The sequence below is a fragment of the Taudactylus pleione genome, unplaced genomic scaffold (assembly GCF_031769625.1).
Source record: "Taudactylus pleione unplaced genomic scaffold, aTauple2 ptg000777l, whole genome shotgun sequence".
Classification (NCBI taxonomy): Eukaryota; Metazoa; Chordata; class Amphibia; order Anura; family Myobatrachidae; genus Taudactylus; species Taudactylus pleione.
The window spans coordinates 733,808-754,426 of record NW_028285179.1 but is presented as its reverse complement, the minus strand read 5'-3'; the positions used below and the strand labels follow the sequence as shown (position 1 = coordinate 754,426).

The window sequence follows — 20,619 nt, the reverse complement described above, 5'->3', positions numbered from 1 at the left end:
CCGGCTGTTAGAATCCCGAAATAGTTAACATACCGACACTTTTTGGTCGGTATGCTAACCCACCTCCTCTCCCTAACCTAACCCCACCTCTTTGGTGCCTAACCCTCCCCCCCCCCCCTCCTAGTGCCTAACCCTAACCTCCCCCTCCACGGTGCCTAAACCTAACCCTCCACCCTTAGTGTCTAACCTTAAACCTCCCTCTAGTGCCTAACCCTAACCCTCCTAAAGCCCCGATACTTACCTTCGGTATCCCGGCAGTCAGGATGCTGCCGCTGGGCTTCTGACCAGCGTCGGGATTTCGGCGCCAGTAATAGGAATGTCGGCATCCAGACTGCTGGGATGCCAAACACATACACATGTTCCCCCCTGTGGAATGGCCACACTCTCTCCATGGGATGGTCATGCCAGCCTGAAATTAAGTGTGGCTTTGTGTGGCTCATGAAAGGTATCATCACTTTCAGAACACACTCACGGGTGGTCAGGGGTGGATTGGGATGGAGAACCAGCCCGGGAAGTGTATGGACGCAGCCCTAATGGGGGCGGGGGTCTGTTGAGGAGATGTGGTCTTTCGAGGGGGGCAGGATCCCTGGTCATAGAGCCTGATTTGCTGCAGTTGTGTCTGTGACTTTAGGCTAATGACGCTACAATGCCCTCCCCTGGTGTACAGCCGTGCCTCCGAATATGCAAGTACTGAGGCGCCTACTGTCAGTGTCTAACGCCGGGTACACACTAAGCGACTGGCAGATCAGAGCGACATATCTGGCATATCTTTCAGTGTGTACCCACTATGTCACTAACAACGCGCGCTCACGCACGTTGACAACGACATCGCCCATCGGACCTGCATGCAGGTCCGATGTGCGACATCGTAAGCGAGGGTCATGCTGCCGAACACAGCATTTCCCCACTCTCGCGCCGTTGCTCCCAGCATTGGTAAGTGTGTATGCACTTGCCGATGCCAGCACCCCACAGGGTCCCGTCGCTAACGAGGTCGGTACACACTAGACATCGTCTAGTGTGTACCGGCCTTAAGTCTTTAGACGCCAGCATCGGTCGCACCATTTGAACTTTCAACAGCCCTATGCCAGGTGCAGATCATCCATCTAAGTATGGCCACCAATGTAAGCAATTCTGCGTCTCTATAGCCAAACCCCTGTAACCACCTAGGAACACCCAACACATTTCTAATACACTTTTTGGTACAAGCATCTGAATCTGCACTGCAACTCACACACATTCGCAGGTGAAAAACAATGCACAAGAAAAAAATAAAACACTTTGTTTTTTTCCTGTGCGGCAATGTGTTTTATTGTTTATGATTTCTGTAGGAGCCAATGTGTTTGTTTTTCCTTTGAGACCAATGTGTTTTATTTTTTTTCTGTGCGGGTTATGTTTTTTTTTTTTCTCTTGTGGGGACCAATGTGTTTGTATTTTTTCCTGTGGGGGCCAATGTGTTTTTTGTTTTTTGCCCTGTCAGGTGTGAATGTGTGTATTTTTTTCTTGTGTGGGCCAATGTGTTTTATTTTTTCCTGTGGGGAATAATGTTTTTTTGTTTTTCCTGTCGGGGTTCAATATGTTTGTTTTTTTCTGTGGGGCCCAAACACATTTGCATCCGACAGGAAAAACAAAAAAACATTATTCCCCACAGGAAAAAATAAAACACATTGGCCCATACAAAAAAATAAATAAAACACATTCACCCCCACAAGAAAAAAATACACACATTGACATCTGACAGGGCAAAAAACAAAAAACACATTGGCCCCCACAGGAAAAAATACAAACACATTGGTCCCCACAAGCGAAAAAAAAAAAACATAACCCACACAGAAAAAAAATAAAACACATTGGTTCTCAAAGGAAAAACAAACACATTGGCTCCTACAGAAATCAATAAAACACATTGACCCATGGGGAAAAAAAACACATTGACCCCTGACAGGTAAAAAACAAAAATATTGTCCCCCTCACAGGAAAAAAAAAACACATTTGGCCCCTGCAGGATAAAACTAAAAACACATTATCCTCCACAAGAAAAAAAATAGGGTGAGCAGTGTATGTCCCTGGCGCCAGGATGGAAAGGGGGGGGTTGTTTGGTGAGTAGTGTATGTCCCTTGCTGGGGTTACTGTATGTCTAGGGGGGGCCAGGTGGTAGGGTATGATCCGGAGGCCGGGGGATAGGGCAGTTACAGGTATGTTCCAGAGGCGGGGATGGTAGTTAAGGTGGGTGTTGTACTGTGAGGCCAGAGGGTAGGGCTGGTGAGCAAATCGCCCCCTCTGGAACTAGCACCTGGGCGCACGAGCTTCATAAACTAGGCCGCTGCAGGGGTCAGAATGGGAGTAGTAATAGAAGTGGGATGCAGAGGGCAGGATGGGAGTAGTAGTGGGAAGTGGGGACAGGTTGGGAGTAGTAATAGTAGTGGGATACAGAGGGCAGAATGGGAGTAGTAGTGGGAAGTGGGGACAGGTTGGGAGTAGTAATAGCAGTGGGATGCCGGTGGCAGGTTGGGAGTAGTAGTGGGAAGTGGGGACAGGTTGGGAGTAGTAATAGTAGTGGGATGCAGAGGGCAGGATGGAGTAGTAGTGGGAAGTGGGGACAGGATGGGAAAAGTAGTAGTGGGAAGCAGGTGGTTGAATGGGAGTAGTATTAGTGCTGATCAGTGAGTAGGATGGGAGTAGTAGTGGGGACAGGATGGGAGTAGTAGTAATAGCAAAGCAGGGAGAGGCTTAGAGTAGTAGTAGTGTGGGGCAGGCTGGGAGTAGTAGTAGTAGTTCAGAACAGGGGGTAGGATGGGGGTAATAGTGGAAAGCAGTGGCAGGCTGGGAGTAGTACTGTTAAGCAGGGGCCAGGGTGGTTGTAATGCTGGGACTAAGCAGGCAGGATAGGAGTGGAAGAGACTCACCATGAAGAAGCTGCACAATAATCACCTCCACTCCAGGGTCATCGCAGCTCATGGGTCCCGGCTGCCGTCCTTCAGTGCTGACAGCAGCCTGACATAGCCAGAGTGAGTGTGCCTCTGCCATTCGTGTCCTGCTCCTCCGGCTCCTACTCCTAGTCCATCCCAGGCACAGCTGCAAGCACCCCGCCCCCTACGTGGTTCATCTCATCCCTGGCAGCTCCAGGTGACGGTAAGGCCCGGACCGGCTCCGACCTTCCTACAGAGAGGGGGCTGATGGGCGGCGGCAGCAGCGGAGGGAGTGGGGGTCTAGGACACCGCGGCGCACATTGATAATAGAGCCAGAAGCCTCTGGTTTGCGCTCTACAGCGGAACATAAATCTCAGAAGCGCCACCGGCAGCATGCAGGCAGCCGAAGTGTCTGCCCAGCCTGGCTAGCAATATCTGCCCACCCAGCAAAGGGGTTCATGGGGCCGGCCCAGCGGGAACATTCCCGCTTTCCCGGTGGCCCAATCCGCCCCTGCGGGTGGTTATTGCTTTGAGCAATAAATTGTTGGGGAAGAGAGCAGTATACATTGGTAGCAAGAATGCAGGGCAGGTAAAAACTCAGGAATACATTGGTGTATAAATAGCAGTCATATTATTATTATTATTATCATTTATTTATATAGCGCCACAAATGTTCCGCAGCGCCTTACAAAATACATAAACAAGTTGTAGACAAGCGACTTACAGAACAATTCAATACAGGACCAGGACATGGATAATATATATTTTTACATTAGTGACCATAACACCCAGATAAGCAACAGAGCATAAGCAGCCAAGTGTTAGGTGCCCTAGTGGTGAGTAAGTAGATGAAACTAAAGTAGGAAGAAGTACAAGAGGTTAGAGGGCTCTGCTCATAAGAGCTTACATTCTAAAAGGTGGGGGAAGACAAACAGGGGTGACACAGATGGGGAGGAAGGTGTATATTTCAGGGAGTTAGAATGACAGCTGGAAGGCTTTGATGAAATAATGAGTCTTGAGAGCCCGTTTGAAGGATTGCAAAGAGGTGGAGAGTCTGATGGGGAGTGGGAGAGAGTTCCAGAGGTGGGGAGCAGTGCGGGAAAAATCTTGGAGGCGGGAGTGGGAGGAAGTAATCAGCTAGCATGAAAGGCGGCGTGCATTAGTTGAACGAAGAGAGCGGAGAGGAGAGTGAAGGGAGATGAGATCAGAGATGTATCTGGGGGAAGATTGGGTGAGGGCTTTGTAAGTGAGCGTGAGAACCTTAAATTGGGTTCTAAAAAGGGAAGGGCAGCATATATGTGTGTTATTTATTATGCAGTGTGTGCTTATTTCTGTGTTGGTGTGCTCTGTGTATTTCTGTTTAGTGACTGTACCAGAGAGGAAGCACTTTCTTACATATAGGAAGAAGCATGTAGTACTCTCTGTCTGAGACAGTCTTCCCCTGATGCTAATGTAATACAGTTATGGATTGCTTCTAGTGTAGTTCCCTTCTGTAACATTAAGCAGTGTCTCACTTACTTCATTGCAGCTATATAATAGATATGGATATAATAAAGTGGCTGTCTCTCTGAGAGCAAAGGAGTTTGACGTAATAGTCCTTCTCAGAGAGGGGTACATTTTTTTTACACATTTCCCTTGGATTATATAAGACCATCATAAAACTTGTCAGAACATTTAGATCTCTGGTGATTGTAAAAGTCCATCCCCCTCACACCTTCATTTTTGTTTACTTAAGTTAATCTTAACCACAGCAACACTGAAACAAGTATAGAGAGATGTCGTTGGCAGTGAAGTAGGGAGAGATATTGCAGAATACACATAACAAGTACAGAATTATTGGAATTTGGCACCTTCCAGGGAAACAAACGCACACTTAAGAAAAGCTTTATAAATAACTATAGCACAGAGGTCACTACAATGAAGATAAATTATATTAACAACCTTAGTCTAAATATAATGTTTAACATAAAATAAAAATGTGACAGTGGGATAATGGGCTGGTGGTTCCTTGTTCTATAAACAGAGTTGCATTTATTTGGTATGGGCTCTTGTGAGCTAATGTGCCTGCTTGTGGATACTGTGTTATGACATGGTCCTAGATTTTCATTCAGTTTTGCACAAGTGTAAAAACTGCCCATACTGTAGTTCCTTATTGATTAACCACTTACCTGGAGTGGCCGCATCGGTTGCAACCATACCAGGCAGTGTGTTAACTGACATTGTCGCAAACAATGCAACCAGTCAGAAACCCACAATGGGCGGCTGCCAGAAGATAATCTTCACAGCAGTGCCAATAGCAGAGGAACAGCCACTGTGGAACATCTATGCTTCAATATATCAATAACCAATATAATAAAAATCGATGGTATTGTTATGCGTTTCAAATTTTATTTTATTTTTTTTTAAATCGTGTTGTATAAGCTTTAAATAGATGTTCTTGGCCCAATTCAATCATAAAAAACATGACAATTACTGAGCGTTTTTTTTGGGAAAAAATTAGCCAGTTAAGTGGTTAAAGAACTCCAAATGTTCTATATACCATGCTGTACATTATACGTGCAGTTACAGAGTCTGCCATGTTTATGAAACAAAGCCATTGGTGCTACCTCTGTAATTAGCTTGGTATTAAAGCTTTTACATATTTCTTCATCCCTGGATCTTGAACATTAGTCGACATCAGAACATGAAATATATAACAGCTCATTTTAACTTATCTTACTGTTAAGTGATATTTTTATATTGCCTACTATAGCTAATTATAGAACCTTTACTATATGTATAGTATAAACAGTATATTGTTTACCTTAAATATTTAAGGGGGTTAGTAATAGTGTTCATATTTGTAGAGATTAAGGAGTTATTTACAAAGGGCAATGCTTTATTAGCCATGTCTTGCAAGTAAAAGCATTGCCCTTTTCAATATTGGACATAAAAGCAATCAGACACTTTTTAAAAAAAAAACCCTAAGCCTGTTTTTGGAATCTGAGCTGAAGCTTTTCTGTCCATAGGACGACCAGTTAATGGACCTGGAGAATTGCTGCAGTGATATGATGAGCAGCAGTGAAGACTTGCCATCTCTGGACTCATCACTTCAAGGAACCGAATACTATAAGGATCTAGAACAGTTGGAAGTTAAGAGCACTGACCAAGAAACCTCCAAACCTACAACCGCTGCTTTCTGTGTTGCCAGTGGACCTAATATTAGCTTTGATAATGGTGAGGTAGTAATTACCTATTCCAAGCCTTTTCTATGCCCTATGCTATTTGAAGCTGAAACCAATTCAGCATCTGCAAGAGAAAAGAATGAGGGATTACAAGAAGATTTGACAAGGGTCAAGGAAACCATTCCTATCTTAGTGAGGTCACTTTCAACTTCCAGGAGACACAGCTGGGATGATGCAGTGTCACCAACAGATACTGTACGCCGGTAAGAGAGCTCAGACTTATTTTAAAGAACCTACAGTAAAGCTTCATTTTGAATGTTTTGTTTACTTTCACTGAAAATTAATTTCAACATTTAAATCTGTTTTATAATGCTCATGAAAGGTAATTCTATGTATTAGCTATTTACTTTACAATTTAACATTAAGCGGCTGATGCCGAGTTGAACCCAAGTCTGTTACAGAGCACATTGTGTGTGTTTTTGCTCTGCCTATGCTCCAGAACTAAGTTTACACAACTACTAGCAATGCAGAGTCATACATAAACAAAAAGCATCACCACTTGCATCTACAGGGCCATTAATGGGTAACAGAACTGCAGGCTATGCAGAGTTGTACATATTTGTAAACCACACTTGCAGACTTTCCCGCAATGGCCAGGTGGGTGGCGCTTCTGGGCCCCCTGCAGGAGAGGGCAATTCTCCCGATCCTGCATACATACATATGTACATGTAGTTTGCATGCATGCAATGCAGGAGCAAGTATGACCGACTTGCATTCAACTCAGCTCAAATTCTATAATATAAATGAGCATTTAAGCATGAGCATTAGGCTTTTAGATTTTGAAATGTTGTATTTAAGGAATACCAAATGGTGTTATTATGCTTTCTTCTTAGTTTATTTTATCCCATTGTGTGTCCTTGTTGTTCCATATATGTACAGTATGTAACTAATAATCATTTTACCTAAGTTTCTGGAACTGGCAGCAACAAGATACACTGGGAGTATGATGCAAGTCAGTACAAAATAATTTGTCACTTAAGTCATGAATAAATGTCTATTGCATAGAAATATAAATTATATAGCTTTTCAGGGTTGTTGGTTTTTTATTATAAAAAAGGCAAGACAACAAAATAATGAAAATGATAAGTACTAGTGCAAGTACGTAATCTTTGTTCTAGCCTTCTACTCTTCAATCCATGTATAATGCAATACAATTTTATAGTACAAACAATTTATTTCCATGTGCGGATATCATCCAGGCCTAGATGTAGTTAAGGAATGAAGCCCAGTTGTTAGATTTCTATCAGTGCATAGTTTGATGCAACTTTATATCGATCTGGGCTATTTTTATCAATTGCCTCCTTTTATGGTGTGCTCCTGTTCTCTAGAGGCAGCCTTGTCATATACAGGCCCCTGATCTACAGTTTATTCTGAGTAACAGGGGCTTGAGAGAACAAAAAGAGAAATAAGCCAGGCCTCAACAAGGGGGATGTTTGGGTGAAAGAAAGCAAGAAGAAATTAAATGTCTTAGGGAAATCCCTGGTAGACATTAGAAGTAAGACCCAGCAGGGACCAGTTTATGGTGTTAGCAACTCAGGAACGAATGTGTTAATAATGTACAATGTTTACAATAAGAGAACCATAGATATATTAAACAGTAGAAGCGCGTATTCCCTGAACAAACAACTGCTTGCAAAAGATCCTCGTCACAGAGAAAATCTTTTTTAATATGTTTTCTAATTCAGATATAATATATGAATTAACAATATAAGCCTATCCCTACTGTTCATAGGCTAAAACACACATAACAGCAGTCTCTATGAAAGTACAGTTGCTAGAAAGACTTAACCCCACATCTAAGTATACAAATATTTAGAGCCATCAGCAACAAAGCAGAGGTGGGGGTCCTCTCCTTATACTCAGAGCGATATTCAATTGTTATAGCGCGCCCGATCTCCCATCTAGTGACTGAAGATTGCGGGGCGCTATTTAATTGTTGCAGATTTTCACACTGATCACTCTCATAGAGGTCGGGTTTAGCCGCGTAAAACAGCTACCCCTGACCAAAGTGCTGAGCACGATCATGAAAAGTGCTGTTTGGGCGCCCAAGCAGCTCACTTTTCACCCATTTCAGCTCACACCCCCCTGGGGCTGCGAACTGAAATGGTGCAATGGCAGCTGATCACGCCCGACAAAAGAAACAATTGAATAACTCCTGTCGGGTGAGTAGGGGGGCGATGCAATTGAATACCGCCCACAGATTCCAAAATAGCTCAATTTGTTGTAATCATTGGGGTTGAGTATGAAATCCCGGCTGTCGGGATGCCGTTTGTCAGAATACCTAAAGCAGAATTCCAACACCCTTAGGAAGTCACGGTAAGTATTTTCTAACCCCTACCTTAACCCACCCTCCCCGGTGCCTAACCTTAACCTCCCCCCTAGTGCCTAAACCTAACACCCCCTCCCCGGTGCCTAAACCTAACCTACCCCTAGTGCCTACACCTAACCACCCCCTCCCCACACCCTAATCCTAACACTCCCTACCTGGTGCCTAACCCTACCCCTAATTAGAGATGTTCGCCAACCCCCATGTTTTGGTTTTGGATCTGGATCTCCCCTGGTTTTGGATCTGGATCTGGTTTTGGATTTTTTTTCCTTGGTGTCTTGTTTTTCGGTTTTGGTTTTGGATCTGTATTTTTTCCAAAAAATTATATAAACCGCTAAAACCACATAATTTGGGGCTATTTTTGTTCCTACAGTATTATTAACCTTTATAACAATCATTTTCAGGCATTTCCATGCATTTTTAACCATCTCACAGCTCACAATATAGATTTCACTATTATTTACCAATATAGACCAAAGGCTGCAGCGAGCTGGGTGGCTAAAGTAAGCAACAGAGCAGTGGCACAAACGCACGGCAGTTTAAAAAAATATAGGACATCTATGAAACATTGCCACACAGCAGTGGCAGACAGGATGGCAGTTTAATAAACTATAATAATGTCCCAAATTGTGCAAAATGATTCAGAAAGAGAGGTGCAAGATGGAATTGTCCCGCCCACCCACACTTATGTGGGATATTAAAAAGGACATGCACAGTTTAACAAGCCAAGCACTTTAGCGACTAGGACTGACACTTTCGTGGCTGAACTCCTTGGTTTGTTTGAGCCCCCACAAAACATTTTTTGGAAGGACTACCTTCAATTAGAGGTGGAGATTGCATGAGCTGGTCCAATGTGCTGGTAGCTGATACTGGACTGCTTGTTATTAATTTACAAATTATTATAATTTTGTTAAACAAATTGCATGAACTCACTGCAAATGACGTAACAGGGAGGAGGTGCTAGATAGTTAACGTCCCTTCCTCTGCTAAATTTGGCTTTACAAATGGAACAGATGCCTTCACAACTGTTGTCAGAATTAAGATGAAAATAATTCCACACCCAAGACGTGGCTTTTCTGCCTTTCTTGTTATCATGAGCAAGAACTGCTGCCACTGGTGGCTGATTTCAGCAAACCACATCCTCATCATCAACATCCACATTAGCGTCATATAGGACACAAATTTCCCCCTCATCCTCCTTTTGCTCTTCCTCCACACTATCATCTTCATTTTTTATTATTTCACCATCTAATACTAGCACAGCCATCATGGCATCAGTCATCCGCAGTGAAACTGGGTGACAGCTGTTATACTTAATCTATCAAACGGCTGTTTAATAGTCAATTGTTTTTTTAAATTACTAGTAGTAGTCTTCTTGGTCCCTTTCTGCGATGAAGATTCATCCCCAGCAGCAGTAACAGACGTAGCACTCAAGGATCCTTCTGAGGAATCACGGATAGGAAAGGAGTCAGTCATGCTTATGAAATTGAATGCATGACTACTTCCGATCATGAATGAGGATGTTGATGATGATGCAGGTGTTGGTGGTGGAGATTGCAGACACTTGGATCCAGATATAAGGGAGCAGCTATGTGACACTGGACTGATTGTTGTTCGTTTTTTTGTCCCCAAAGTTGTAGAATTTGAAATACCCTTTCCAATTTGATGAATGCGCTGCATGTAATGTAACAGGGAGGAGGTTCCAAGATGGTTAAGGTCCTTACTTCTTATCACTGTTACTTGGCAATGGTTACAAATGGCTTGGCAAGGTTGTCCGGATTTGGGTGGATATAATTCCACACAATGGAAGTAGATTTTTTGGTCCTTTGCCCAGGCATGGCAACAATGGGATTTTTCCCACCAAGGGCAACAACAACTGTTGCCTGATTTACAGTTTTTACACAAACATACTCACCATCATCAACATCCTCATCATCCTTGTTGTTATCGCCAACTACATAAATATCCTCCTCATCCTCCTTCTGCAATTCCACAGAAGCATCCTCGATTTCTACGTCAGAAGAAGGCACACAAATGGTGGAAGGAGAATCCTCTTTAAGTACAGTATTACTAGAAAGGTCAGGCTCACACATGGCAACAGCGGACAAACTTGGACTCTCCTCAGGGTTATTTGATTTTTCGGAGCAGACAGTTGGTTCCGGTGTATTACTCATCTTAACAATTAAAAAAAATTTTGTACCTCTCCTACAAGCAGAGGGGGTTAAATTATCATCACTAGAACCACCAGTCATAAATAATAAAGGCCAAGGCCTTAAGCATTCCTTGCCACTTCGTGTAGTGAATGACATATTGCCAATTTTTTGTTTCTCAAAAGCTGATTTTTTTTTTGCTTTAACAGGGTAAAAGTTGATTTTTTTTTTAGCCTGACTTTTTGGCCTGACTTAAGCCCTTGAACATCGGTCTTCATAGATGATGTTGATGGCCTTGCATCATCATCATGACTGCTGCCAGTAGCTACAAGACTGGTATGTGGTTCTTGCTCTCAGGTCATGACTGTCCTCCACCTCCATACTCACTATGCACACAACCACACTCAAAAAAAATAATATTATATATTTTTTTTGGGCAGCAGCCCTTGACAGACAGCAGTACAGCACCCCTGCACACCTACGCCGATGACAGTGACAGGTGTGGCTAGCACGCACACAAACAAAATTTTTGTGTTTTTTTTTTTTTTTTTGAGCAGCAGTCCCAGCACAGCACCCTGTGCTCCTATGCCGATGACAGTGATCGGTGTGGCTAGCACGCACACACAAAAAAAATAATATTTTTTTTTCACACTGGGGGTGGTTAAAGACGATCACCCCTGAAGGACAAAGCACCCCTGGACAACACAGCACAACAGCCAGCCCCTATATGGACAACAGTAGCCAGCCAGCCTCTATATTGACAACAGTAGCTAGCCAGCCCCTATATTGACAACATTAGCCAGCCAGCCCCTATATTATTGACAACAGTAGCCAGCCCCTATGTGGACAACAGTAGCCAGCCAGCCCCCATGGTCAGCATCAGCAATAGATCCCAGCTCCCTTCCTGAGCACGTTCCATAGCCGGAATGAGAAATGGCGGCGATCGCGGGACCTTTTATAGAATGCAAAACCGGCGAGAATCCGACAAGGGATGATGATGTTTGCCTCGTTTTCAGATGTGAGTCAGGTGGGAAAACCCGAGCCGACTCGGAACTGCCTCGGATCACCAAAGTTCGGTTGAGTTCAGTTCTCAGGGAACCAAACCCGCTCATCCCTACCCCTAACCCCGCAACCTAACCCTAACCTCCCCCTAATACCCTGATACTTACCTTTGGGATGCCGGTGGTCGGGATACGGGTGCTGGCATCCCATCCTGTCAGGATTTTGGTGCCGGTATTCAGACCGTCGGCATCCCGCACGCCGGGGTGCCGACTACATTCCAATCATTGTGATAATGAATATTAAAATGTATGATGAGGTCTACCAGTTTTCTTTTTAAAGGCCCAGTTAATGATGGAAATACAAGGTATTCATTTAAGAGAGTCTATATATTATACTATATACTACTTATATATTAATATTTTAGACCCATCATTCACTGGCTCACTAACTATTGTGGCCGCCCTTGCAGGGATTTTTTCTCTCTCCAATCTCCCCCTATTTCCCCCTATTCCATTTCTTTCTATTTCTCTCTCTCTCTTTGCTCCCTTTTCCACCTATTCCTATAATCTCTCTCTCTGCCAACATGTCTCCTTCTATTCCTCCCAACTGTCTCAGCTACTGTCTCTGGGCCTGATTCAGAGCCGCTCGTAAGCGGACCGCTCGTTCACTCCGAGCGATGTTCGCACAACTGCGCATGCGTATGGGTTGTAATACGCATACGCGAACCAGTCATTGCGGTCGGAAATTGTGTGCTCGCAAAACAGCGAATGCCTGCTAATTTGAGTGACAGAATGAGGCGTTTGTGGGTGGTAACAGGGAAAGGTGCTTGAAAACGGGGAGTGGAGATCCGAACGCAGGCGTGCCAAACGGTCAAAACGGGCGTTTTAAGGGTGTGCATAATTAACAAAGCAGCGTCATCGACCACGTCACTTGGTTGTCTTTTAGCCTGCACTGCTCACATGATTGTGGTAGGAAAATCCAACCACAAGCACTGCGAGCAGTTCAGACGCCTTTCGATGTACTCGATTAATCTAATAAATAGCGGAGATGACGTAGGATGCGAGCGGCCAGGGGGCGTTTTTAAAAAAATAGCGAGCGCATGTTTCATTCGCTCGTTCAGACATAGAGGCGTCAACAGACCGCAAAGCGCAAGCGCTCTATTTAAATATCCGGCCCCTTTTTCTGAACGAGCGAGCGCAAATAGCGTCCGGCTCTGAATCAGGCCCCCTGTCTGTTCATCCCAACTCTCTTTCCCTTCCCCTTCTCTCCATTCCTTCCCCCACTCCCCCTATTTCTCCCATCTCTCTTTGGCTCTGCCCCCTGTTTCCCGCTATTCTTCCCATCTCTCTTTGTCTCTGCCCGTCTCCTCTTATTCATCCTATCTCTCTGTCTCTGCCCCCTGTCTCCCCCTATTTCTCCCATCTCTTTTTGTCTCTGCTACCTTATCTCCATCTATTCCTCCTATCTCTCTCTGTCTCTGCCCCTGTCTCCCCCCTATTTTTCCTATCTCTCTCTGTATCTGCCCTCTGTCTCCCCCCTATTTCTCCCATCTCTTTCTGTCTCTGCCCTCTGTCTCCCCCCTATTTCTCCCATCTCTTTCTGTCTCTGCTACAAAGTCTCCCTCTATTCCTCCTATCTCTCTTTGTCTCTGCTCCCCTGCTCCCCTGTTTTGGCACCCCCCAAAAAAATACAACATAGAGGACGAAAAGGGTATGTGACACAGTAATGCCCTTTATAATTATAACACATTATGCCACACATTAATGACCCTTATAACACATTATGCCACAGTAATGCTGCTTACAACACATTATGCAACACAGTAATGCACCTTACAACACATTCTGCAACAGTAATGCCCCTTATACTTTAAGCCATAGTAATGCCCCTTATTCATTAAGCCACAGTAATGCCCCTTATACATTTATGCCACAGTAAGGTCCCCTTTACATTAAGCCACAGTAAGGTTCCTTACACATTATGCCACAGTAAGGCCTCTTTTACATTGAGCCACAGTAAGGCCCCATTCCCCCTTCTCTTATCTGCCAGGGCCATGCGGTGGGAGAGCTTGTGGTGGCATGGGACGGGGCTGCCACACACTGGGGAACTGTCAGTACTGCCGTCATTGTAATGTGGTGCCGTTCACAAACCAGTTGGAGCTGCTGGACAGGCAGCCTCTACTGGTTGGCTACCGGTGCGCGAACACTGATTGGCTTACGACCGGCACCACATTAGACTGACGGTGTCTCTGTGTCTCTCAAGGCTGGGATGCATCTCCAAACCCACAAGAGCAGCAACCTATACTCCAGGCAGCCTCTCCCCGGCACTACCTCAAGCCTGGCACCTGGGTAACGTGCTCCCTTAGCACTCCCCCCTATTTGTAGCCCTGTTGTATCCCATTTTCTCTCTCTTGCAGCAGGGAATGTAAACAGCTTCTTGTCTTATGCCAGTAAGGGGTGTGGGGAAGGGTGTGTGTCTATCTTCATATTACAATGCTCACATCTGATAGAGCATGCATGTTATGTGACCAAAATGTAGCCATCATTGTGGGGGTCAGGCAGGTACTTGGTTGTACTCTGGGGCAATCTAGGGTATGTGAGGCTGTGTGGAAAAGAATAGCAAAGCATGATGCAGGTCTGTGGTCTGATCTCACTGCCTGGGCATCAGGAGACATACATTCTCAGCAGTCAGCAGCTGTAGTGGGAGCACCCAATTTGGTACTGTGACTAGATATCCTCACTTTGTCTGGTGATCATAGATTTTTTATAGGTAGAAGGCGGTTATTCTTCCTTGAGCTGCCTGAGTGGGCTTACTGCACTGCTCCTATTGTCTAGGGATTCCTTTTTACCGTTAGTAACCACCTATTACTGATAGGGGTGAGCGGGTTCGGATTTCTGAAATCCGAACCCCCCCCCGAGCCCCCCCGATCCGAGGCAGATCCGAGTCAGGCTCAACTTTTCCCGCCTGACTCGGATCTGTAATCGAGGCAAAACGTCATCATCCCGCCTTCCGAGTCTCGCGGGTTTTGGAACCTATATAAGGTACCCGCGTCGGCGCCATTTTCTCACTCGGCTGTGGACAGTGAAGAGGGAGGGTGGGAGTTAGGGCTGGCTGGGCTGTGTAGTGTAGTGTAGTGTAGTGCAGAGCAGTGTTGTGCTGTGCTGTGCTGTGCTGCGCTGTGCTGCTGTTGTCCACTACTTCAAAGTCCATAGGGGCTGGCTGTGTTGTGCTGTGCTGCTGTTGTTAATAGGGGCTGTGTCCACTACTTCAAAGTCCATAGGGGCTGGCTGGACTGTGTTGTGCAGTCAGTTCTCCATAGGGGCTGTGTCCACTCCAAAGTCCTGTGCAGTGTCCCAGTCCTAAAGGGGTGCTGTAGTGTTGTCCAGGGGGTGCTCTGTTGATGCACGTGCGGCTACTGCGCACACAATTCACAAACACACAAAAAATATTATTTTTTTAGCACTTGGGGGGAGCACACCTGATGGACAGAGCACCCCCTGGACAACACTACAGCACCCCTTTAGGACTGGGACACTGCACAGGACTTTGGAGTGGACACAGCCCCTATGGAGAACTGACTGCACAACACAGTCCAGCCAGCCCCTATGGACTTTGAAGTAGTGGACACAGCCCCTATTAACAACAACAATAATTTTTATCGGAGAAAGTTTGGTCCTCCATTTATGTTATATTGATATATACGTGCGGCTAAAGCGTACACAAACACCGAAAATATTTTTAAATTTTTGCTGGAGAGTAGTGCACTTTGTGGGTTACACCACCCTTTAAGAAATGAGCCAGCCGTGTCTTTAGTTATGGGACACAGGCGCACGCTTGGCGCTGCTCCTTTGTTGATGCACGTGCAGCCACAGTGTACACAAGTCACAAACACAGAAAATATATATTTTCTGTGTTTGTGAATTGTGTGAGCAGTAGCCACACATGCATCAACAAAGTAGTGCCAAGCGTGCGCCTGTGTCATAAGTAAAGGGCCGGCTGGCTTGACCGTTAAAGGGTGCTGTAACCCCCAAAGTACACTCCAGTCCAAACCAAAAAAATATATATTTTCTGTGTTTGTGAATTGTGCGCGCAGTAGCCGCACGTGCATCAACAAAGTAGTGCCAAGCTTGTGCCTGTGTCATAAGTAAAGGGCCGGCTGGCTTGACCGTTAAAGGGTGCTGTAACCCCCAAAGTACACTCCAGTCCAAACCAAAAAAATATATATTTTCTGTGTTTGTGACTTGTGTACACTGTGGCTGCACGTGTATCAACAAAGGAGCAGCGCCAAGCGTGTGCCTGTGTCCCATAACTAAAGAGATGGCTGGCTCATTTCTTAAAGGGTGGTGTAACCCACAAAGTACACTCCAGTACAAACCAAAAAAATATATATTTTCTGTGTTTGTGAATTGTGTGCGCAGTAGCCGCACGTGCATCAACAAAGTAGTGCCAAGCGTGCGCCTGTGTCATAAGTAAAGGGCCGGCTGGCTTGACCGTTAAAGGGTGCTGTAACCCCCAAAGTACACTCCAGTCCAAACCAAAAAAATATATATTTTCTGTGTTTGTGACTTGTGTACACTGTGGCTGCACGTGCATCAACAAAGGAGCAGTGCCAAGCGTGCGCCTGTGTCCCATAACTAAAGACACGGCTGGCTCATTTCTTAAAGGGTGGTGTAACCCACAAAGTGCACTACTCTCCAGCAAAAATTAAAAAATATTTTCTGTGTTTGTGTGCGCTTTAGCCGCACGTATATATCAATATAACATAAATGGAGGACCAAACTTTCTCCGATAAAAATAAAATAGGGAAAGATCAAGAAACACTTCCTCCTAGTGCTGTTGCTGCTGCTGGGAGTTGTTCATCATCCCAGAGAGGAAGTAGGAACATCACTACTTTTACTAAACAATTGACCCTCCAACAGTCCCTAGCGATGAGGATGAAGTACGACAGCAGTCATCCTGAAGCAAAACGTATAACTGAGGCCTTGACTGCTATGTTGGTGTTAGACGTGCATCTGGTATCCGCCATTAGTGCAGTGGGATTTAGACAATTGATGGAGCTAGTGTGTCCTCGGTTCCAAATTCTGTCTAGATTCCACCTGCATCCTCAAAGCAGCAGCGACAAGCATGCGTCTGTCTGTTAAAGGGTGGTGACACCCTCAAAGTGTGCTACACAAACAATTAAAATATTGATCTTTTTTTTTCTGTCTTTGTGAAATGTGTGGGCTGTAGCCGCACCTGCATCCTTAAAGCAGCAGCGACAAGCGTGCGTCTGTCTGTTAAAGGGTGGTGACACCCTCAAAGTGTGCTACACAAACAATTAAAATATTGTTCTTTTTTTTCTGTCTTTGTGAATTGTGTGGGCTGTAGCCGCACCTGCATCCTTAAAGCAGCAGCGACAAGCGTGCGTCTGTCTGTTAAAGGGTGGTGACACCCTCAAAGTGTGCTACACAAACAATAAAAATATTCTTCCTCTTTTTTCTGTCTTTGTGAATTGTGTGGGCTGTAGCCGCACCTGCATCCTTAAAGCAGCAATGACAAGCGTGCGTCTGTCTGTTAAAGGGTGGTGACACCCTCAAAGTGTGCTACACAAACAATAAAAATATTCTTCTTCTTTTTTCTGTCTTTGTGAATTGTGTGGGCTGTAGCCGCACTTGCATCCTCAAAGCAGCAGCGACAAGCGTGCGTCTGTCTGTTAAAGGGTGTTGTAACTCTCAATGTGCTCCAAAAAATAAAAAACTATTTTTTTAATGTGTTTGTGACTTGTGTGCGATGTAGCCGCACTTGCATCCTCAAAGCAGCAGCGACAAGCGTGCGTCTGTCTGTTAAAGGGTGGTGACACCCTCAAAGTGTGCTACACAAACAATAAAAATATTCTTCTTTTCTGTCTTTGTGAATTGTGTGGGCTGTAGCCGCACTTGCATCCTCAAAGCAGCAGCGACAAGCGTGCGTCTGTCTGTTAAAGGGTGGTGTAACCCTCAAAGTGCTCCAAAAAATAAAAAACTATTGTTTTAATGTGTTTGTGACTTGTGTGCGATGTAGCCGCACGTGCATCAACATAGTAGCAGCATCAAGCGTGCGCCTGTGTCATAAGTCATGGGCTGGTTTGGACATCTGGTCAGGACTGAAGGACGTGCCAACAATTTCTGACAAGTCTACTGTCACTGCATATGATACTGTCCTCAAAGCAGCAGCGACAAGCGTGCGTCTGTCTGTTAAAGGGTGGTACACCCTCAAAGTGTTCCAAAAAATAAAAAACTATTTTTTTAATGTGTTTGAGACTTGTGTGCGATGTAGCCGCACTTGCATCCTCAAAGCAGCAGCGACAAGCGTGCATCTGTCTGTTAAAGGATGGTGACACCCTCAAAGTGTGCTACACAAACAATAAAAATATTCTTCTTCTTTTTTCTGTCTTTGTGATTTGTGTGGGCTGTAGCCGCACTTGCATCATCAAAGCAGCAGCGACAAGCGAGCGTCTGTCTGTTAAAGGGTGGTGACACCCTCAAAGTGTGCTACACAAACAATAAAAATATTCTTCTTTTTTTTTCTGTCTTTGTGAATTGTGTGGGCTGTAGCTGCACTTGCATCCTCAAAGCAGCAGCGACAAGCGTGCGTCTGTCTGTTAAAGGGTGGTGACACCCTCAAAGTGTGCTACACAAACAATAAAAATATTCTTCTTTTTTCTGTCTTTGTGAATTGTGTGGGCTGTAGCCGCACTTGCATCCTCAAAGCAGCAGCGACAAGCGTGCATCTGTCTGTTAAAGGGTGGTGTAACCCTCAAAGTGCGCTCCACAAACAATAAAAATATTCTTCTTTTTTTTTCTGTCTTTGTGAATTGTGTGGGCTGTAGCCGCACTTGCATCCTCAAAGCAGCAGCGACAAGCGTGCGTCTGTCTGTTAAAGGATTACATCGGTGACAGCATCCAAGTAAGCATGTCAGACAGTCCGTACCTGTACTGGCAGGAAAAAGAAGCAATTTGGAGGTCCCTGTACAAACTGGCTCTATTTTACCTGAGTTGCCCCCCCTCCAGTGTGTACTCCAAAAGAGTGTTTAGTGCAGCCGGGAACCTTGTCAGCGAAAGGCGTAGGAGGTTGCTTCCACAAAATGTGGAGAAGATGATGTTTATAAAATGAATTATCAACTCTTCCAGGGAGACCAGCCTCCAGAACGTACAGAGGGACCTGTGGTTGTGGATTCCAGCGGGGACGAATTAATACTCTGTGAGGATGAGGATGTACACACTGAAGAGGGTGAGGAATCGGTGGATGAGGAGGATGAGGATGCCCACTTGTGTCGCTTAGCATAGTCATCCAGCTACCTCGGTGCAACCTTTTGGACATAAAAACACTATTGTGAGGTGTGAGGTGTTCAGAATAGACTGGAAATGAGTGGAAATTAAGGATATTGAGGTTAATAATAGCATAGGAGCAGAAAAACCTACAAATTCTGTGATTTTAGCTGTTTTTATGCTTTTTTTAAAAAAAATACAGATCCAAAACACAAAACCCAGAACCCAAAACACGGAAGGATGGTTTTAGCAAAACCAATCCAGATCCAAAACACGAAGAAAGATCCAGATCCAAAACCAAAACACAAAACACGAAAAGTGGCCGGTGCACACCCCTAATTACTGATTACTTTCACTGCAACATGGTCTTTTGACTCACTGCCACAACCAGGCTCCTACACCACCACCTGGATCCACTTGTTCCACCCTATCTAAAATGATCGGCACCTGGAACCTCTTCTGGCTGTGTGTAGTCAAGCTGGCACAACACCTCCTGGTTGGTTTTGGCTAATCCCATTGGTCCTCAGTATGGACTTGTCAGCTGACAAAGGGTTTGAGCTTGGAGACACTGGGCTCAAACCTAAAACAACCTGAGAATAGAATAACTTTGTGCACTATTCTGGTGGTCACAGTATACAAGCAGGCATTTTCTTGAAAGAAGTAAGTTGTGTATTGCTCTAAGGCTATGTCTTTTCAAAAACAGTAAAGGTGCCTACACACATAGAGATATTTTACCCGATTTGGCTGATTTCAATGAATCGTGATGACAAATCGTGTAAAATATGCCCATATGGCATTGTGTCCACTCGATGCCAATGCGTGTCCCCGCTCGTCGTATATCACAACTTCAGATCTGCCATGCTGTGGGGCAGATATGTCAATCCGGGACACGATGTGGTGCCGATTGTGAGTAATTTTTACACACAATGTATCATGATTCATCGTACATCGTGGAATTTGATGGACAGGACCCTGTACACGCCCATTCACCATCTTGTGCAGCATCGTGGATAGAAGGAGAAGGATGCATGATTGAGCCTGCACACCTGAAGTCTGGATTTCTGCACTTTGGCGAGTATTGGTACTTTATTGATGCAACCCCACTGCCCACCAATGTGTGCTACCCACCTATCCACCAATGTGTGCCACTCACCTATAAATGCATGACCCAGCCACCGCCCGTCAAAATGAGGTGGACAGTGGCTGGGTCATGCATTAACCTCCCATGTCCACCAATGTGCGCCACCCACCTTCCCACTCACTGCCCACCAATGTCCCAGGCCACCTAATACCTAGAAAATATGAAAGCATTCCAAATATATAAAAATGTCATAAATAAATATATTACAACAAGATAAACAAATACATTGCAACAACATAAACAATTATATTACAACAACATAAAATACATTTTAACAGCATAAACAAATTACCTTTGTTTATGTTGCTGTAATATATTTATGATGTTGTAATATTACACCATAAACAAATGTATTGCAACAATATAAACAAATCTATTACATCAGCATAAACAAATATATAAAAAACCTGTAAAAAAATATTCAAATACAATTAAAAACATATTAAAATCCTGTAAAAAAACATTACAATACAATTAAAAACACATTACATTCCTGTACACACAAAAACATATTAAAATACAATTAAAAACACATTAACATCCTGTAAAAAAGCATATTACAATACAATTAAAAACACATTAAA

General features: G+C 44.5%; 1 protein-coding gene across 1 annotated transcript in view; it reads left to right on the top strand.

Moving 5' to 3' along the window:
- Positions 1-20,619, top strand: part of LOC148475118 (rho guanine nucleotide exchange factor 18-like) — a 92,765-nt gene that overhangs the window by 14,033 nt on the left and 58,113 nt on the right. The window contains exon 2 of the mRNA XM_088457708.1: positions 5,915-6,333. Within this exon, the coding sequence (XP_088313834.1) occupies positions 5,915-6,333 (419 nt within the window). The remainder of the gene's footprint in view (positions 1-5,914; positions 6,334-20,619) is intronic.